Source organism: Garra rufa, chromosome 3 (assembly GCF_049309525.1).
Source record: "Garra rufa chromosome 3, GarRuf1.0, whole genome shotgun sequence".
NCBI classification, from domain to species: domain Eukaryota; kingdom Metazoa; phylum Chordata; class Actinopteri; order Cypriniformes; family Cyprinidae; genus Garra; species Garra rufa.
This window is the reverse complement of record NC_133363.1, coordinates 8,946,699-8,967,412: the sequence shown is the minus strand read 5'-3', so window position 1 is coordinate 8,967,412 and position 20,714 is coordinate 8,946,699. Positions and strand designations below refer to the sequence as shown.

Below are 20,714 nucleotides of genomic sequence, written 5' to 3'. Positions count from 1 at the left end.
TGTATTGAATTGCAATTCTGCTTCCTTTAATTCAAATTCGAATTGTAATTTTAGATCCTGTTTTTGACATCAATTCAAATTCAATTCAAATTTAAGAATTGAATTGGAATTTAGGAGTCATTCTCAATTCAATTCTGAATTGTGCACATGTGTCCTTAAAGGGTTAGTTCACCCAAACATTTAAATTAGCCCATTATTTACTCACCCTCCAGGCATCCTAGGTGTATATGATTTGCAATCAGAGTTATATTAAAAATTATCCACACATTTCCCAGCTCTGTCATGGCAATGGGTGGGTGTTTTTCTTCATCAGTCCAAAACAAGTCCAATAAAGTGCATTTATCCATAATAAAAAGTGCTTCAAACGGCTCCGGGGGAGAATAAAGGCCTCCTGTAGCAAATCGACGCATTTATGTAAGAAAAAGATCCGTATCTAAAACTTAATAATCACTTATAGCTTGCGCTAACAGTCGTACACAGAAGCAGCTTCGGGCAGATGACGTAAGATGCACGTGCACTGAGTCTCGTGAAAACCAACATTTGTTTACAGGAGCAAAGGAAGCAAAGTTTCTTTACTTTAGCAAAGGAAAACCTCTTCGTATGCATCGGAATCCCCCAACATTTTCTTTACAAATCCTCGTTTTGAGTTTCTAATTTCTCCATGGCGCATCCACGTCTGTAAATATCTGAGCGGCGCATGTGCAATGCTGACATCATACGTCATCTGTCTAAAGCAGTTTTCGTGTACGAGCAGTTGGTGCAAGCTAGATTAAAGTGATTCTTACATTTTAAATATGAATATTTTTCTTACAAAAAGCATTGATTCGTTACACAAGGCCTTTATTCACTCCCTGGAGCCATGTGAGACACTTTTTATTGGGGATGGATGCACTTTATTGGACTTGTTTTGGACTGATGAAGAGAAACACCTGCCTATACCAATTTTAAAGCTTAGAAGTGGCATGATCATTTTTAATATAACTCCGATTGCATTCTTCTGAAAGCAGAAACCTAGGATACCTGGAGTGTGAGTAATTAATGGGCTAATTTTCCTTTTTGGGTAAACTATTGCTTTAAACAAGAAGGTACTGTGGCCACAAAAAGTATTTGGAAACACAAAAATGTATGGATGTCATTTTATTGGATAGCATAATATTAAACAAACATATTTTTTAAATAAATAAATAGCAAAATGCTTGTATTTGCATTTGTGGGATGTAAGTGGCCATATCAATCATATGTGACCCTGGACCACAAAACCAGTCATAAGGTTAAGATTTTAGTCCAAGCTGAATAAATAAGCTTTCTATTGATGTATGGTTTGTTAGGATAGGACAATATTTGGCCGAGATGCAACTATTTGAAAATCTGGAATCTGAGGGTGCAAAAAAATCTAAATACTGAGAAAATTGCCTTTAAAGTTGTCCAAATGAAGTAGCAAAGCATATTGCTAATCAAAATGTAGGTTTTTATATATTTGTGGTATGAAATTTACAAAATATCTTCATGAAACATGATATTTACCTAATTTTCTAATGATTTTTGGCATTTAAAAAAAATCTATAATTTTTACCTATACAATGTATTTTTGGCTATTGCTGCAAATATACCTGTGCTACTTCAGACTGGTTTTGTGGTCCAGGGTGACATATGGATTTAGTTTAATAGATGGCACACCGAAACTGACTTAAAAAACTATGGGAGTAATAGTTTTTGGTCACTAAATCGGTCAAAGAAAAAATATATAAAGGCCACTAATCTGACTATATGTAGGCCGTGAAGTATAAATGAGTCGTTGTGTTGATTGCCGGTCCATATTCACTGACAGGAGTGAAGATTTATGAGGTGTTAATGAGTGAGGTAGATGGCATCAGTCCCAGAACACATTTAGGAATTCTTGGCAAAAGAATGAGAACTCCAATAATTCTTACCACAAGATGGAGCCACAGCATTAAAATAAGGTAAAAGGAGTACTGCTTGACTGAACATTATTTTTAGCTGCAAGGTGTCAGTTATGGTTGGGAGAGTCTGATCTCTGTGAAAAAGGCATAATCTCTTATTCAAATGCACATTTTCAAAAATAAGTATGTTTTGGTTAGGGGTTTAAATATTGTCAGATATTCCAGTAACCACTAAAATGAGCTTGTTTTGTATATTTTTTTCCATAGTAAGGTAGTAACCATAGTAAAATTACATTTTTCATTCAGATAATGAGATGGAACACTGAAAAACAAAAGCTCTTTTTTTATTCTGTCTGTAAGTTTCTGTTGTGGATATTGACTATTGATTTCAACTTTCTGGAATTTTCTGAATGGCAAATGCTTATTTGTCACTAGTTTATTAATGGAAGGCTACAGCAGAAATATTTAACTTTTCATCCTGTATTCAATGGACAATTTTTAAGGAGGACTATTCATGTTTTTTTCTGACACTTGTTTGAGTTCATTTATGATTAGCATCATATGGTGCTTGTATATTAGGGTTATATGAGTGCAACAGTAAAAAGCGCGTCTCGGAAGTTCCATCTCATTAAGACAGGAATGAAAATGATGTGTTTAAGTGGAATGTCCTATGGAGCGCCCCTCACCTCTGCTCTACATCCCGCAAACCCACCCCCTGCAGAGGTCCCATTAAACACAGTCCTGGCCAAATACAGATAACTCACTTTGTATGAAGTGAGCAGGTATGGAAGACGGAAAGAAGGAATGCACTTGGCACTCCATTTGCCAGGCACCCCAGGGTCTTTAACATGTAATAACCCAGACCAGGTGTTGATCATCTGTCTGTCCACTTGGCAATCCGGACGAGGAACAATGGAGAGACACTTTCCTTTTACTACCTTTGCTTCCTGTGGAACAAACAGACGAGGTCCAGAAGACGTCAGCTTTAATTGTATGCAAAAGTTTATTGAATGACAACATTAATCCATTTCACACACAAATAAAATAGATCCCATTTACAAATATATAACTGCATAAAAAGTTATCCTATACCACAGCTTGAGACATAACATCTTGACATAAATGAATAAAAGATATAACGCTACCTTCAATGCCCTTGTTTTTTCCCTGTACAAAAATAGCTCTATCTCTGTAAGTAGTATAAAGTTATATAAAACAATTAAATAGCAATATCTTTGACCATTTTTTGTTTCAAATATACATATACTTGCAATAAAAAACTGAAATAGATTGCACATATCTCTATACAAATAATAGCAACAACAATGTTCAAGTAAGTTAGAATACAATCCTCGTGGACTGGCACAGACAGTTCATATAATCAAAGGCATTCATCCTGCTTACAGTGTCCAAAAATGTGATTCCAAATTAGAAACGCCTTCAATGGCATTTTAAGTCTCTCTGTATTCCTTTCCAGATTCCTGAACCTTTCCCCCGTTGAATCAACTTAAAGTCCAAAGACTTTCTGACACAGGAACAGCTAAACTGGGGGCCGTAATCCCACCAACTGGTTCGCCAGGAGTGCAGTCCGTTGGTCCCCGGAGAGGAGGTTCTGCTTTTCCCTGAGACCAGTCCACTTCAGTGCAAAGATATCTTGCTCGTATCCAAGGCACACTCTTTCAGTTTCTCCATCTGCGTCCCCCTTTGTTGATTTTTCTTCCGAGGACAGCCTTCAGAAGGCAAGATTGCTCTTCCAGCCTCTGTGCTTGGAAAAGAATGCGCTGGAGCACTCTTGGCAGGAGTCTGAGGCATTTCTAGAATTTCATAGTTGGCCGGCGAGCCTCTGTCGCCGCGTCCCCGAGCGCTCCCGCCCCGTGCGCTCACGTCCGTCTGAGTAGCGCTTCCAGCGTGTGCAGCCGCGATTGAGAGCTCGAGCTGCTCCACGCCGTCCTCAGCCTGCTGCCCTCCTGTCGCAGTGTCATTACTTTGTCCGGGATGGATCTTCGCCGCCGGCCGTACCCGAAGGGATTGATCTTGTCGGCGGGGGCGTTCCCGATCTTGAGCTTGTTGTTGAGGTCGTGGAGACGGTGTGCCAGCACATGCACCGTGCAGGTGCCAAGAGAGCAGCCCGGTCTCCTGGACTGGTTGATGGAGTTCTTGGAGCGTTTTGTCCTTATGCTGATGTCAGTGCTGGAAAGGCAGACAAGGGAAGAGGACATTAATGCCTGAGCATTCCTGAGTAATTGCCATTGGCTCACAGCCTTAGTTTAACATACTTCAATGTGTGAACCAACACTTATCTTAGAGAAAACAGTGACATAATTTTCAGCTGGTAATGCTTGGCAGTTCTTACCTGGAACGTGGCCTTAAGGTGTCTTTGACATCGTCCGGTCTGACAAACTGGCTGTTGTCTAAAATCCTCAGTGCAGTGCTCAAATCCCTTTTTGATCTGTGCAGCCGGACACTAAGCATCGAGAAGAGAAAACATGTTTTTTAGAAACTTTTCAACCATTTCCAAACACGACTAAAAACCTTGAAATCAAATCAACACATCAGCTTACCTTCTTTTCAGGTCATGTTTTGCACTGTCCACACTGGGTGCAACGGTGGCCAGCAGGCAGCAGCAGAAGATTGACTGCAGAATCAGTTGCATCTTGACTGAAATCTGTAAGGAAAAAGCAAATGAATCATCTGTTAGATATCTGGCTTGAAAGAAAGCAGCTAAAACCTCCAATCACCTGCATGCAACTCCCCTACTCTGTGCCAACCATGCTTTGCTCACGCTTGCACAAGAGTCCAAAATCCAAGCTATTTACACTCATCATGCATTTATTTACAATGTCAAGCTGAGGTCGCACTTTCTATGAATAAGTAAACTTGCAACTATGCTTCAGGTCCCTGATTAGCAGTAAAAGGGGCAATGATGTCTAAACCATATTTGGAAAAACTCACTCAGATTCCCCAAGTTCCCTGACTTACAGATGCAAAACTGGGGCTCAGTTTCTTATATAACTACAGATAACCTCTGCATGAGCCTTGACCTTATCAGAAAAGACACTGAGTAGCTAACTAAAACATTGAAGCTTCCTTTAAGAATTCTTACCTGTATTGAAGTACTCTTGGGTTGGCTTCAGAAGTCTCTGTTGAAAGTAATCCAGAGGCGTTTCACTTGCTCTTAATGCTGTGGCAGCGGTGATACTCTGCTAATAGTCTGAGTCTCCACAGCAGGCGTAAGTGCATTTATACTGCAGGGAGATGGGAGGGGCATGTCTGACACACTCTCATCCAGCACTTCCTCTCTGTAACAACCTCAATTAGACCATGAAAGAGAATAAGAAAACGAAACTGGAGATATTGATGGGTTTTTTGCTAGAATTGCTTAATGGGGTGTTATCTGTTTCTGGAAATAATAAGCAAGCACCAATCTGGGGAACTCTTTGATTCTATGGAAAATTCCAATCTTACAATAAATTTATTTTTTTTCTATTACAATACTTATGATTTTTAAATCTGGGTGTTGTCTGGGGGTACAACTATGCAAAGACAAAAAGACAAATCTTTAACTTGTTTGATGTGAAATAATATTCTGCATAAAAATAATGGCCAATGCAATTAATTTGGATTTACACAAAAGTATAAAATATAATATAGTTTTTACAGTCCTAAAAGATCAAATAAAACAAGTATGAGAAATTATTTATAGATTTCAAAATAAAAATGATTATAACATTGTTAAAAAGGGCTATTAGGCAAATATTGATATTGTTTATTTTCTAATTGACAGTTGATCTGTGGCAACTGAGGTACCTTTGGGTTACACCCGTCAGATTTTCTATGTAAGAGGTAAGACTCTTTATTTCTGGATATGTAAACACAGATAACGGTACATTTACAATTTTGGCAGAATGCCTACTGACCTTCACCTAGTTTGTAAATGTTTCCCCCCTCACTTTAGACTAGATCAGATTTAAGTCTTCTGATAATGTAGTTTCTAAAATTAATTTGTGTAATTTTTCAAAGAGCAGCCAACATGCATTTCAGAAATATGTCATTAGCTCATGTTAATTACTGTGCAACCCTGATTTATCCTTATATGGGAAGACAAAGATTGCGCAACATCCATTCACTGACACTATCCAGTTGTTTGCCTCTCAGCCCATATATGGTCAATTTTGTTTGCTTAATCAATATGTCATAGCCATCACAAGGTTTGTTGATATTTGATGAAGTATGATGAGGAAACCCACAAATGCAGGTAGGAAGTCGTTCTACCTGTGCGTTAGATACTCAGGAATGTTACAGTTAGAATCGGTCACTAAAGACAGTGATGTTATTGAATTTTCATCTCAACTGTATGTTGGCAATTTCATACTGTTGTTGTTTTGGAGTGATCATGTGTAAACAGACAAAAGCATGGTATTTTGATAGTATCTTGTTAAACACAAGGTTTGCAGCAATATTGCTGAAGAACTATTAGAAAAGCTTATTCTGATGATCATTATTATTTAATAATAAATGTAACTACTTGTTAAACATAGATCAATTTTATCATATTGCTATTGCCACCATTTTATGACAGCAATGTGCCACACAAGGTCACACAAGGTTCACATGGAAAAAACTTTATCACCGGTATCGTATTTTTTAATGAGAATTAAGAATATAAATCAACTGTTTAAAATGTTTATTTTAGATTTTTACTGAGAACTGGGTTGTGAATTACAAAAGTGTACACTGAATTAAAAATGTAATTAAATTATATGTGAGGGTCTGTTGTAACAAATATATTAGAGTGGTAGTGTTTTTCTGATGGATTATGAACATTGATTGTACTATTATGAGATAATATTATCTGCCTTGCTGAAAAAAAAAAAAAAACTAAAACCAACCTAAGCTCTAGGACATCGGTCTACCTGTGTATTTCATACTTAGGAATGTTACAGTAACAACGAGTCACTAAACACCCTGATGTCATTGAGTTTATACTGCTGGAAAAAAAATAATAAAATAAAAAATAAAACAGCTAAAAAACAGCCTAAGCTGGTTGGCTGGTCTTAGGAAATAGTTATAGCTGGTTGTTCCAGCTGGTCTCCAAAACAAAACAAAAAATAGCCAAAACCAGCCTAAGCTGGTTGACTGGTCTCAGGAAGTAGTTATAGCTGGTCTACCAGCCTGGTTTTAGGTGGTTGTTCCAGCTGGTCTCCAAAACAAAACAAAAAACAGCTAAAACCAGCCTAAGATGGTTGGCTGGTCTTAGGAAATAGGTATAGCTGGTCTCCCAGCCTGGTTTCAGGTGATTGTTCCAGCTTGTCTCCAAGCCATACCGGCTAAGGAAGTGGCCAAACCCCCTCTAAAACCAGCCTGCTGACCAGCTAAGACCAGGCTGGATGACCAGTAAAAACCAGTCAACCATCTTAGGCTGGTTTTAGCTGTTTTTTCAGTGAATAATTAGTTTGAATATTTCCTAATAGTTTTGTTTCCTAACTGTAGCTGTTCTTTTCTGTATTTGTGATTACATATGGTCCCTGTGTTACCCTTCTAGCTGGTATTATGTTTACTAACTGGATGATGTGAGTAATGTGTGGTCATTAGCTGGTCCAAAGGATCTGGATTATTGCTGCCTTCATGTGATATGGGAAAGATGATGCTTTCCACTTGTGAAGTGGAAATTACCAGTGTGTCGTGTTCAGGTGCTTTTGTTGTCGTAGTGTAGAGAAACATGGCGGACTCGCAATTTGTCCACACATGTTACTTTGGTAAAACAGACCAAATAAAATAACATGAGAAAATTGCCTCCTTCAGAACACTGTACCGCACAGCACCCTACTGGAGGCGAGCCACGACAAGCTAGCATCTTCTCTTAACGGTATTTTTAAAGACAACACTACGTTTAAATAGCGACGTTATTAAAATCCTTTATGCCCCAGCATTATGGGGGCTACAAACTAACCAACTAAACAGCAGAGAACTTTTAACATCATGCAATGCTTATCATTCAGTATAGTTTCGTTGCTGTCCGCCATGTTGAAAGGTCAAAGTTTATCCCATCTCGGCAACTCGGGTATCATAAAAAATTTCGAGCTTTCCAGTGGAAATTACAACGTGAGTGGGTGTTCATGTGCACTTTAGATGTCGGATTTTGGTATTTACCATAATTACGATAGCACATGAAGGCAGCATATGAATCAGATGGATTAACAGCTGGTGGGTCTGAGATTGACCTAGAGTTTATATGCCACAAGAAACAACCATGTTAAACTGATATGACATGGGGTTTCCAGTAGGGACCTTGAAATAATGAGACAAAATTACAACTTTTCAACAGTGCAATAATTGCACACCACTTTTACCGATCTCCCCGCTTTTTACCATCACATATTGAAACTTTTACATTTACATTTGAAACATGTGGCATCGCCAAAACAAATTCAAATTCTGAGGGCATGACGTTTATCAGTGCACCACGACTCTACCAACTGGTACAACTTTTGAAAGACAGTCCACTAAATAAATAAACAGTAATTCACTTAGCATTATTATACCATTACACAACATTATTCACGTCAAGGAAAACCCTTTAACAGTATGGTAGTGTAGTATGTTTATTATCGCTGGTGTCAGTGAATGCAGGACCCACGCCCATCGCACGGACAACCGCGAGTTCGCGCAGGCGCACTGGCTTCCTCTGTGTCAAACATGGCTGTGCTTTTGAAGAAAGAAAAATGCTGAATTGTGTAGCAGAAATTCGCCAAAAGAGGAAACCATGGCTAGACTGGCTGATTATTTCATAGTGGTGGGATACGACCCGGATAAAGCAGGTGAGTTGCGGTGTGTTTATGTGGAGGAGTGTTGTGATTTATTTAGGCCGTTAGCAACAACTACTGCAATACTGCTGCTGTTTGGTTCAAGAGATTAACAGATGGATTTCACTTTCTTTGACGTGTTCTAATCGGTATCGATTGTGTCGGTTTGAGCAGGGAACAACACTGTTTGTTGCTGATTGTGCTTATGAATAAACGTTAAGTAGTACGTGTTTGTCTAAATGGGAGGTTTAAAGGAAAGCTGGCTAGGATGGTGTGCTCCTTTTGCTATTGTTTATTATGTGTGTACAATACCGCTCATGCTAATGTTTTCATAGTAGCTTGCCATATAATGTGTTTTTATTTGACATATGAGTGTTTTATCACCATTCACTAAGTAAATCTCAGCACACACCCACTGTATTTGTCGCGTGTGCATGTAAACAGTGAAATAAGCGCGCCGTGACTCATGCGGTTGCTTGTTACTATTTGTTTCCAAGCCGCACTCATTGATCTCTAAATGGCGATTTAAGCGCACTACGCTGCATTGATTTCCACATTTAGCCGTGAGGTTTGGGTCAGTAGAGAGCGGTCCGGTAGTTTCTGTACGTGTGCGCGTTCCTGAGCATTTGCCGGAGAGCTCTTCCTGTGTTGTGGAAAGCGGATGCGGAGGAAACAGGACTTTACGTGTCTGCAGCTGTGCGTAATCGTGTGGACTGCAGTCTACAGGTGCTCCACACTGCTCTCATTTACTGCACATGATCATGTTTACATGCGCAAATGCTGAAGGAAGCAGCAGGTCATTTGGAAAGCTCACGTCTGCACCCAAAATGATGGGTACTATTCCTTGTTACACTCTTTTAACGCTTTAAGGAAGAAATGCCATAGCTTTGCAAAATAAATTTATTTTTTCCCCCTAAAATTTCCCTATAAAGCCTGCTGTCAATAAAGACTGTCAGCATGATCAAAACTTTACTGAAGAACCGGTTTTACTCAATCTATTACATGCTTTCTGCCCTCTGATAGGTAGTTCATACCTTTGAGCAAGTAAAAGAACTTTAGTGTAATTATAAAAACATCCGCCTTCAGGTCATGGTACAGAACATCTGTCTTTTTCCAATGGAATATTTAGCGATTTACTATAAATACCTTACATGGAATATATAGAGTGGTAGCTGATATTTATATGAATTTTAAGTATAGTCTTCTTTATTGTAGAGAGCTTGCTGGTTTACATTACAAGCGGTCAGGATTGTGCCCTCCTACCTTATTCAGAAGATGAATGAAAGATGAAGAGCTTTATTATTATTCAAGTATGTACTTGAATTTTGGAATTTGAATTATGGACATGACCCTGGACCCTTGAAATTGAGATTTATACATCATCTGAAAGCTGAATAAAGCTTTCCATTGATGTAGGCTACTCTGTAAACAGTTTTTACCAGATTCAACTTAAAAACCTAAGTTCAGCAGCTGCCTTAAAAATTTAAGTTGAATCAGCTTAAAACTACAAGTCATTTTAACGTATTACAATAAAATTAGTTGATTTAACTTATGAGTCGAAATGACTTGAGTTGCTTTAACTTAACATTTTTAAGTTAAAACTGGTGAAAACTTTTACAGTGTAGGACAATATTTGGGCGAGATGCAACTATTTAAAAATCTGGAATCTGATGGTGCAAAAAAATCTAAATATTGAGAAAATCATCTTTAAAGGTGTCCAAATTAAGTTCTTAGCAATGCATATTACTAATCGAAAATTGCATTTATGGTTGGAAATTGCTCAAATATCTTCACGGAACATGATCTTTACTTAATATCCTAATGATTTTTGGCATAAAAGAAAAATCGATCATTTTGACCCATGCAATGTATTTTTGGCTATTGCTACAAATATAGCCTCATGAGTCACGACTAATTTTGTGGTTCAGGGTCACATATAAATAACAAAAAACATGCACCAATCTCTGTATCTTTGCTCAAGTAGAATGATGTGAGTGGGAGGTGGAGAAACTGACTAAATTCTGGTGCATACTGCTTTTTCCCTTCCTTTTGACGATTGTTGTTTGGCAGATTGTACAGTGGTGCATGAAAGCAGAGGTAGATTTGGCATCATTACTGTTCTTTTGTGTCGGACTGTAGCCTTTACATTGCAGCTGAGACTGTGGTCATGACTGACTGCGTTTGTTTTTGGAGTTAAGTGGCTGTGCAAAATAGGTCATGGACTGCTCATACTGTGCTTCAGCAGGAGGGAACACTAATGAGATATTTAGGCATGCTATTATTATTATCCATATCTTCTCTCGCAAGATAGTAATTTGGAATCAAAAGCTCATATTGCTGATGGTTTCCATCCAAGGTGTTAAAAGGTTATTTGCTGAGTCAGTCTACTTTAAGAAGTTGCTCTCATGGTTTGTTTAAAGCCACAGAGGAACAGTAAACAGTTTCATTCTCACTCTTACAGTGTTTTCACAGTTTGAGAGTGGTTCACTCTAATTTTAGATTATAAAAGATCCAAGGTGAACTGAACCCTTTGAAGGTGACTTAAGTGTTTAGCGCAAATGAAGGCTTGAAGATCCAGACTGGACCACCTTTAATAAGACTTGACAATTGTTTTATATAGTTCGATATATAGCCTACCTTTAAGGCCAGAAACATTGACTTAAAAACTAGTGATGCCCTAAAAGTTTGGTCTTTAGAACTTTAGAAACAGCCAAAATCATTGATTGAAACGGTGACATTTAGTCAGCACTTCTCTGATGGCACATTTTGACTTTGTCAGAGTCTGTTTCATGAAACTACAACAAGTAAACAGTTTCAGTTTCAGTGTTTTGGTAAAAAATAATTTTGGTGCTTTACTAATGGAAACTTTTTGGAAAGTTTTGTTTTTAAGACTAAGGCTCAAGTATGAAAACACCCATACCCATAAATTCTTAAAATTGTGAGCTGAACTCCAGCCATTTCCACCGTCTTTCTTTTCGCCTGTGTCTTCTCTGAATAGACAACTGTTTATGTTTTGAAGGAGTCTTGGTGATGTTGCAGTGTCTTTCTCAGCAATGATAAGGGTCCAAAGAGTTCAAATGAGTGAGGTCTTTCTTTCAGTAGCTCAAAGACACTGACTAGCCTCTACTGAGAGCATCAGATAAGCTGGCTTTCCTCCAAGCTTCGGTCTTTCAGGGCTGCTCTTGCTGAATCGTCTCTGTCACTTGTGGCATATGAATAGGTAAGCAGTGTCCAGTACAGATACAGATATCCAGTGCATAAATGGCTATGTTGTGCTGGGGAACTTGGTGTTCCTGACGTCTGTGTGGGGTTGCGTGAATTCACGGATCATCACTGGAACAGCTGGAATTTTTATCCCCTGAAGATAAAGATAATAAATGAGAAGGCATTGTGCATTCCTAATTTAGAAGAACTGCTGTTATTGAGGCTGTTGCAATTGCAAATCATGCATATGTTTTTTCGACATATATACAGATTTGTATTAAAGTTAAATATTTTTTGTTCTGGGCCAGTAAAAAATAAGAACGGGATGAGTAAAAATCTACCAGACTGACATGACTGGGCCAGCAGAATTTATTTTTTTATGCCTAATGTGGTTATATAAAGAAAATTCACTCCAAAATGAAAATCTTGCAATCGTTTCCTCACCTTTACGACTTTCTGTGGAACACAAAAGAGATTCTAGAAAATTTCACTGGGGTCCAATATTGTTTTGGACCACGTTGACTTTCATTGTATGGATGAAAACGGAAGTCCAAGTTCCAAAAAATGTTTATAGAGAGTAAGTTTGCTCTTTGATTAAATATGACTCAGTCATAGACAGCGGTTCCACTTGATTGAATCATGAGTTTCCATCGTGTAGAATCACTTTCCGTGCATGTTCAGCCAAAATGCCATAAAAAACATTCTAGCAAGTTAAATATAACTTTTGTTTACACATACAGTTGAGGTCAAAAGTTTACATACACCTTGCAGAATCTCCAATATGTTAATTATTGAACCAAAATAAGAGGGGTCATAAAAATGCATGTTATTGTTTATTAAGATATTAATAAGACATCTCACACAAAAGTCATTTACATATGGTTCACAAGTGAAAATAATAGTTGAATTTATAAAAATGACCCTGTTCAAAAGTTTACATACACTTGATTCTTAAAGGAACACTCCACTTTTTTTTGGAAATAGGCTCATTCTCCAACTCGTTAATACGTTGATTTTTAACCGTTTTGAAATCCATTCAGCCGTTCTCCTGTTCTGGCGATATCACTTTTAGCATAGCTTAGCATAGATCATTGAATCCTATTAGACCAATAGCATCGCGTTCAAAAATGACCAACGAGTTTCCATATTTGTTGTATTTAAAACTTGACTCTTCTGTAGTTATATCGTGTACTAAGACCGGTGGAAATGCAAAGCTGCGAGTTTCTAGGCTGATAAGATTAGGAACTACACTTCCATTCCGGCGTAATAGTCAAGGAAATTTGTTGCCGTAATATGGCCGAAGCAGGCGGAGTATTATCAGAAATGAGTTCCCAGCTAGTTTAGCATTTGCTAAATGTGCTGCGTGGTATTACTGCTCCTGCTTCAGCCTTATTATGGCAGCAAACTTCCTTGACTATTACGCCGGAATGGGAGTGTAGTTCCTAATCTTATCAGCCTAGAAAATTGAAGCTTTGCATTTCCACCAGTCTTAGTACATGATATACAGAAGAGTCAAGTTTTAAATAGGACAAATACCGAAACTCGTTGGTCATTTTTGAACGCGATGCTATTGGTCTAATAGGATTCAATGATCTATGCTAAGCTATGCTAAAAGTGATATCGCCAGAACAGGAGAACCAACTTAAAAATCAACTTATTAACTCTTGGGGAGTTGGAGAATGAGCCTATTTCCAAAAAAAGTGGAGTGTTCCTTTAATACTGTTGTAACCTGAATAATCCACAGCTGTTTTATTTTTTTAATGATAGTTATTCATGAGTCCCTTGTTTGTCCTGAACAGTTAAACTGACTGCTGTTCTTCAGAAAAATCCTTCAGGTCCCACAAATTCTTTGGTTTTTCAGCATTTTTGAGTATTTGAACCCCTTCCAACAATGACTGTATGATTTTGAGATCCATCTTTTCAGACTGAGGACACCTGAGGGACTCATATGCAACTGTTACAGAAGGTTCAAATGCTCACTGATGCTTTAGAAGGAAACACAATGCATTAAGAGGCAGGGGGTGAAAACTTTTTGAATTTGAAGATCAGGGTACATTTAACTTTTGTCTTCAGTGAATCATGTAAGAAACTTCTGTAGCTTCTGAAGGGCAGTACTAAAAGATAAATAAAAAAAATATGTAGGTAAAATAAGAAAAATGTACACATCTTCATTTTGTTCAAAAGTTTTCACCCCCGGCTCTTAATGCATCTTTTTTTTTTTCTTCTGGAGCATCAGTGAGCATTTGAACCTTCTGGCATATAAGTCCCTAAGTGTGAAAAGGTGGATATCAAAATCATACAGTCATTGTTGGAAAGGTTAAAATACACAAAATGCTGAAAAACCAAAAAAATTGTGGGACATGAAGGATTTTTCTGATGGTAACTCGCCCAAAAACACCAACATAACAGAAAGTCCAACATTATAGAACATTTAGACATTCACAAGTCTCACTATTTTGTCATCTTGCTAAAAATATGCATAACATTTTCTCTCCCCATAGACAGCCCTGTGCAAAGCATGATGGTACGTGTCAAACTAATTTTTTGAAACATGTTCTTTTAAAATTAAAACAGAGGTGAGCTAAAAAGTATATGTTTTGAGTCAGTTTGACATGATGCAATTATGTTTGAATTAGACACCTGGTATAGTGGTGTTATCAAAATTAATTGTTTAAATAAAGTGAACAGAATCAAAAAGTCTTTTTTGAGTGTAGTCTCACAATGAGGGGCCATTTTATTGGTTCTGAATGTTGCTGCTATATGAAGGACATTGGCATAGGCAAATCATAAATTCATCAATTCTTCATCATAAATTGACTGGTATCTTGCAGTTTATTTTCTTTACAAGATTCATTGATTAAACCTGCATGCTAAAAAATGAATTACATAATGTAAGTAAAACCTGGTGTGGGACACTAAATATATCATGAACAAAACAGAGTGTTTTTAAGCATTTCCATATGCAGATGTTTGTGTGATCTCTCTTTTTATACATGACAGCTGTGAACTGCTGGGAATAGAGGCATGCAGTATAGAGCTTAATATTTGAGATTTCTTCCGTTTCTGATGAGCTTGTCCATGTATTGGAGTGCTGCAACAAATTAGCTGTTGGTGTTAGTTAGAGGTCGACCGATATTGGTTTTTACCGATACCGATAGCTAGGTTGGACCACACTGGCCGATACCGATTAATTAACCGATAGTTTTTGAAAATGGATACTGAACGGCAACTAAAATATTGCTCTACTATTTTTAAAAAAATATACTAAACCATACTTTGTAAATAAATAAAAATATTAATATTAATTATATATTGATCATTAAAGTTATTTCATAGTTCATTAATGTTAACAAAATAAACTTCAAAATATAACAATATTACAGTAAATGTTGAAATTAACAGACTCTAACAAGGAACAACACTTCTATTCTACAGCTTTCATCAATCTTAGTTGATGTTAATGGGCTCATTTTAAAGGGGTGTGAATCTTTACATTTTAACAATATGTAAAATTGCAGGTTTTATGCCTTTTGTTTATATTTGAAATCTCTGTATGTCAGAAGGCCTACTGCCATCTTAAAATTAAGATTCAATTTAATTACGATTTTCAATATCAACTAAATATAACCATGTCACATTCTCAGTTTTCAATATTACTGCACATGGCTACATTTTCATTTACATTTTATATCAAATTGATTTTTCCATTATATAAGCAGGCTACTTTTTTAAACAATTACTTATTTAAAATAAGTGTTCTTTTTTCTTTATCATTTGATTATTACTGATGAGATCGTAGACAGTAGATTCTTTAACAGGCTGCATTAAAACGAATGCACAGATCTATTTCGATATATCAAATGTTTTGTCCTGCTCTAAAAACATAACTGACTGTGTGTACTGTACATCAGTTTCGTATAAAAGTATTCGAAATGCAAGTGCATTTAATCGCATCCGCAATCGAGCTTTTTAGGACGAACAAACCCAAAGCACAAGTGAAAGTCTGTCAGTGCGCGAGTTTTGTGCATCTAATAGTACTGCATTACAAACGGCAGAAATGAAGGCATATGTAAAGTAAAAAACTGCGATTGTAAGTTCACACTGTCAAACAATGCACATGTAGCTCACAGTGCAAATCCTGTGCAATGAAGCCTACCGCGTCTCCAGCGTGCGCACGTGCCGTATGCGGGAAAACACAAGCTCATTGAAGAGAGGATTGAGATGCATCCGAGAATCCTTTTTTTTGCCCACCCTTAATGAAACCGGATAAAAGTGCAGCGCTGCATTAACGGATAACTTGCAGGTATCAAACACACACAGGACACGTTGTGTAGTTCAAGCAGAAATCTAAAACAGTTTATTTAATCACCAAACGGGCAAATGTTTACTTCAAGAATGATAAAAAAGCGGCAAATGTTAGATTAAAGAACAGATCAAACGGAAAGAGAAAGTGCGATCTATATCGTTAATTGCAGCCATTTCAGAAACAATTTATTTTCTGTTATACATTTATGTTTAAATATTATTTGTTTTGTTTCAGTTTAATATGTTAATCACGAAAGAAGTTTGTGTAATTTGTAAATGTCATAGGACGTGGTATGAATTGGACAGCAATACGCCGGGAAATTAGGGTCAGACACAATTTTTGACCACTTCGTACGTTTTTATTTGTGGAAAATACCTTCTTAAACGAATTTCGTTTTGTATAATTTTTATTTTAATTTTTAATATTTTTGTTGATTTATTAAAATAAAATAAGAACAGGAAAATGGCATTGTAAAATAAAGTGCGTAACTACCATGCTTCCGCTGCCTGACGAAAAGGCTAAAACATAAATTATAGCTCTATATGAAGCATACAGACATTATTAGAGCTACAGAAATAAAATAAAAATATTTTGCTTAAATGCACAATACTCAATCTTCCAGCCCAGGGTCAAGTCTTTATGAACATTAACAATGATTTGGGACAGATCTGTAATCTGTTAAACTATGGCGCGCTGTGACTCGGCAGGATTCTGTCGGCTGAATGAACACAGTTTGCTTTCTCACGTCATGTCTTTAAATCTGCAACTTTGCTGGCTAAGAATATCACCAGCTGGATATAAATCAATACAAATATATGGTAACAATCCTGACATTAAACATTGGTCTGGGGCTTAACCTCTCTTACTCTATGACAGCAGAGCTGAGCCGCTTCAGCAAAGAACGCAACCCGGAAAAACTATCGGCAAGGATTTTTGCCGATAACCGATAGGTCGGCCAATCAACTATCGGTGCCGATTAATCGGCAAAACCGATACATCGGTCGACCTCTAGTGTTAGTGGATGAGCAATGTTTTCTTGGCGTTTTCAGTCAGTTTATTTTAATGAACATCTGTAATGTCTAAAGATTAGTGTTTTTAAGAAGTAGAATGCTTTCCGAAATGGTCCACATGAATGTGATTATACATTTGCAAGATTCTGACTCAAGTTCAGTTTCAATTATGAAACTTTCTAAATGATATGGCTTTTGTTTAAAAGCTTTCGGTTTGCAATTCTGTAAATATGCTAAATTAAATATGTGCTTAATTGCTGTAACCAATCAGGATTTCAGTAGGCATACAGTATTGTGTTATTATGCTTTGGCAGGTTTAGGACTGCCATGGATAGCTGATTCCCAATGCTTTTGATATTCTTCATATTCTTTGCAGTGGTTAGTTTGCAGGAGTAAAAGAAATGAACATTTCCAATACATTTAAATTGATTTTTACCTTTTATAAGGGCAATTTTTTTGTCTAACCTAATTAAATGTGTGCATCATCTTTTGAGTCAAATTCTTAAATTTAGTGAATAAATTCAAATGGTAAGACATTATAGGACTGTTACCAATCAAAATAAATCACCATCAACAAAATTTGTGTTTGCAATGCAGAGCTGGCAGATACAAAAGTAATGTTTTGATGTTTTTAAAACAATGCATTGAATACTGATATTTAAAATGATTTGGGTGAAAGAAGGAAAAATATACTTTAAATATAAACCTAAAATCGCTGCACGAGTGAGTCATTGAGTCATTCATTCAACTGTTTTGTTTCGAGTGTGTTGTTTCGAGCAAAACAGTTCTGCTGTGGCTTTGTTTAGAACTATTTTTGTTGTTGAAATACAGCAAAAAAACCTTTTGTGTCTGAAATGTCACTTAATATTTAACTTACGCAGTGAAAGCATGAATTTTTGCAAATGTTGCATATTTTTTAAACAACGATTATAATATTATCATAGGCGATTTATATTGCACACCTACTTTATAGACACTGTTGAATGCTTTTACACAGCAGACACAACTGTATACTTTGATATATTGTCTCTGGCTTTTATCCACCTTATTCATTAACAAGGAAGTAAGCCTATGGGTGAGACTTCCAGTTTATTATCCGCTATAGGGAAATGATGAGAAGATTAACAATGTGCAGTAAACGGTAAATAGTTAAGATAATACATTAAAATAAAAAAGACTCACCAGTTTGCAACATCAAGCAGCAAAATGAGCTGTTTTGTACAGCTAATAATAGCTGGACGCAGATGAGACAGGAAGCTAGACCCATAAAAAGGTGGATGCAACAGTGGGTGTTTGCATTGAATTTTAAACTGGCAAAGAGCAGACTTAAAGGGATAACCCAAAAATGAAAATCCTGTAATCATTTATTTACTGAATGATGATAGGATTTTCGTTTTTTGGTGAACTATCCCTTTAACTCAGCTGTGTAAAGGCTTTACTTGTTTGTATTTTTACCAAAACTTATAATATATCACACATTCTGCACAAGGACACTAATGATGCAAATGATTACAAATGATCAGAGCTTACTACTAAAGTTTAAATCAGAGGGTTTAAATGGCCAGGCTTTTTATCCGAAGCACCATCCTGTTGGGGGACAGTCATCATTTTTTATGTCTGTATTGTTATTGATATCTGCTTCCTGCTTTGATTCCTTTCAGACGAAAGCGTCAATTCCTGGCAAAATCACAAATACGTGCGAAGTCTCTGCTAACATTACTTGCGCAAATGAGTGTCTTGTGGTTAGAAATGACAGTTCTAATGTACAGAGGAAATGTTTTGCTGCCACTGGACAGTGGAAAACCCAATTGGCAGACAATATAAATCTTTGAAGTTTATTACGACCGATATCATTTTAACACCTCTATTAACGTTTTATGGATAATAGGATGTTGATTTCAGAAGTGATTGTTTCATGGAAAGATAAGCTGGTGATATGGACTGGAATTGTGTTACGGAAGTGACACTTTGTTTTGGTCTCTTCAACTAGACTGTTTTGCAATAGAAGATTGCGGTTTTGGCCTAGATCATTCGGATTCTCCATCAAGATGTTTATCATGGTGGACAAAATGTGCTTGACAGAAAAAAAAAACGAATGCAAGTGGAAAAACAAAGATGATTGAATATGTCAAATGATTTGCCTGCTTCAGAAAGGTTGCACTGATGAACTGTTGATGAACTTGGATTGATCACTTTCAGTTTCCTGATAAGTGTGGAAAGTATGGAAATATCTGAAGCAGTTTGGATTGGATGACCTCTACCCCAACTCTATCGGTGTTAACTGTGTTTCGTTCAATGCAGTTTTGTTCAACCGATTGTAATAAGAAGTCATAATACGATCATCAACAAGAGCTAGAGGATCTTTGATGCTGAACTGCTTTGCACCTTTGTTCAGAGCACCCGTGGTGTGGTTGACTTCAGACAGCCAAAATAAATTACACTTATGTCATTTTGCTATTTGTTGTATTCGTTTCTGGCGCATCAAGTCTTTGGAAAACCCTAGGAGTTACATTTTGCTCCCGACATTTATTTTTTCAGTTACGCAGCTGCTCTGGTCTACTGGCGCGCTTCCTGGAATCTGGATGTTTTGACATCACAAATTTGCTAATCTTTCATACCCTTTACCATGCAAATGATAGCATATTCCTTTGCATATCTTGTTTTTTGGACAGCAGTGTGAAGGCCAATTGTGGGGTGGCTCTGGGATTTCTGGAAAAACTCTCACTTGTTTTGTGAAGCAAAATATTTGCTTTACATAATTGATGTAGTGCAGATCTTTTCCAAAGCCCAGTACACATGGGATGCGTTTCTGTCTCCCCTGCACACCTGTGTGATGACCCAGTTCAGGTTAGATGTTAACGTGGTGGTGACGTAAAGAGAAGCCAGCTCCCTTCTTTTCAGCCGTCTGTACTGTCTGATCTGAATGCCTGAAGATGGATTAAAATTTCCAATGAATAAGAAAAGTAGCAATAAATCAGGTATTCTGAACATTGTTTTGTGTATTTGGTGTAATGCAATGTGTTTACACAGTTTAAGGTTCAAAATACGTATTATTTTTTTTACATACTGTACACTACTGTTGCTCCTCTCTGCCCTGCCTTTCTTTAAATTTATATAGGTGTATTTGTACAAACCCCTAACTTAAAGTGTTTAAAGATTTATGTCTTTCTTTCTTCAGTCGAAAAGAAATTATGGTTTTTGAGGAAAACATTACAGGATTTTTCTCCATATAGTGGCTTCAGTGGGGAGCAGTGGGTTGAAGGTCCAAACTGCAGTTTCAATGCAGCTTCATTGGGCTCTACATGATCATAGCCAACGAATAAGGGTCTCGTCTTGCATTAGTCCAAGACTTCACGGATCACGTAGTCACATTGAAAAGGTCACGTGTGACGTAGGCAGAAGTACCCACCCAGTGTTTACAAAACGAATGTGAAAAGAAGTCAATTGCCCTTTACAAAAAAGGTACAACAACGATGTTGGACAATTGTGA

The 20,714-nt window shown here is 37.1% G+C and overlaps 2 protein-coding genes across 4 annotated transcripts in view; one reads left to right on the top strand and one right to left on the bottom strand.

Annotated features, from left to right (window-relative positions):
- Nucleotides 1-2,923: 2,923 nt before the first annotated feature.
- adma (adrenomedullin a) lies at nt 2,924-5,103 on the bottom strand. The gene is made up of 4 exons (XM_073837320.1): nt 5,005-5,103; nt 4,463-4,566; nt 4,255-4,365; nt 2,924-4,091 (listed from the first exon to the last, which is right to left on the bottom strand). The coding sequence occupies exons 2-4, from the start codon at nt 4,552-4,554 to the stop codon at nt 3,782-3,784; spliced, it is 513 nt and encodes a 170-aa protein (XP_073693421.1). The 5' UTR covers nt 4,555-4,566; nt 5,005-5,103; the 3' UTR covers nt 2,924-3,781.
- Nucleotides 5,104-8,590: 3,487 nt separating this feature from the next.
- LOC141330873 (myotubularin-related protein 13-like) overlaps nt 8,591-20,714 on the top strand; it is a 202,736-nt gene continuing 190,612 nt past the window's right edge. For all 3 annotated transcript variants that reach the window (XM_073835655.1, XM_073835654.1, XM_073835653.1), the window contains exon 1: nt 8,591-8,719. In XM_073835655.1, the coding sequence (XP_073691756.1) occupies nt 8,665-8,719 (55 nt within the window). In that variant the 5' untranslated portion in view covers nt 8,591-8,664. The remainder of the gene's footprint in view (nt 8,720-20,714) is intronic.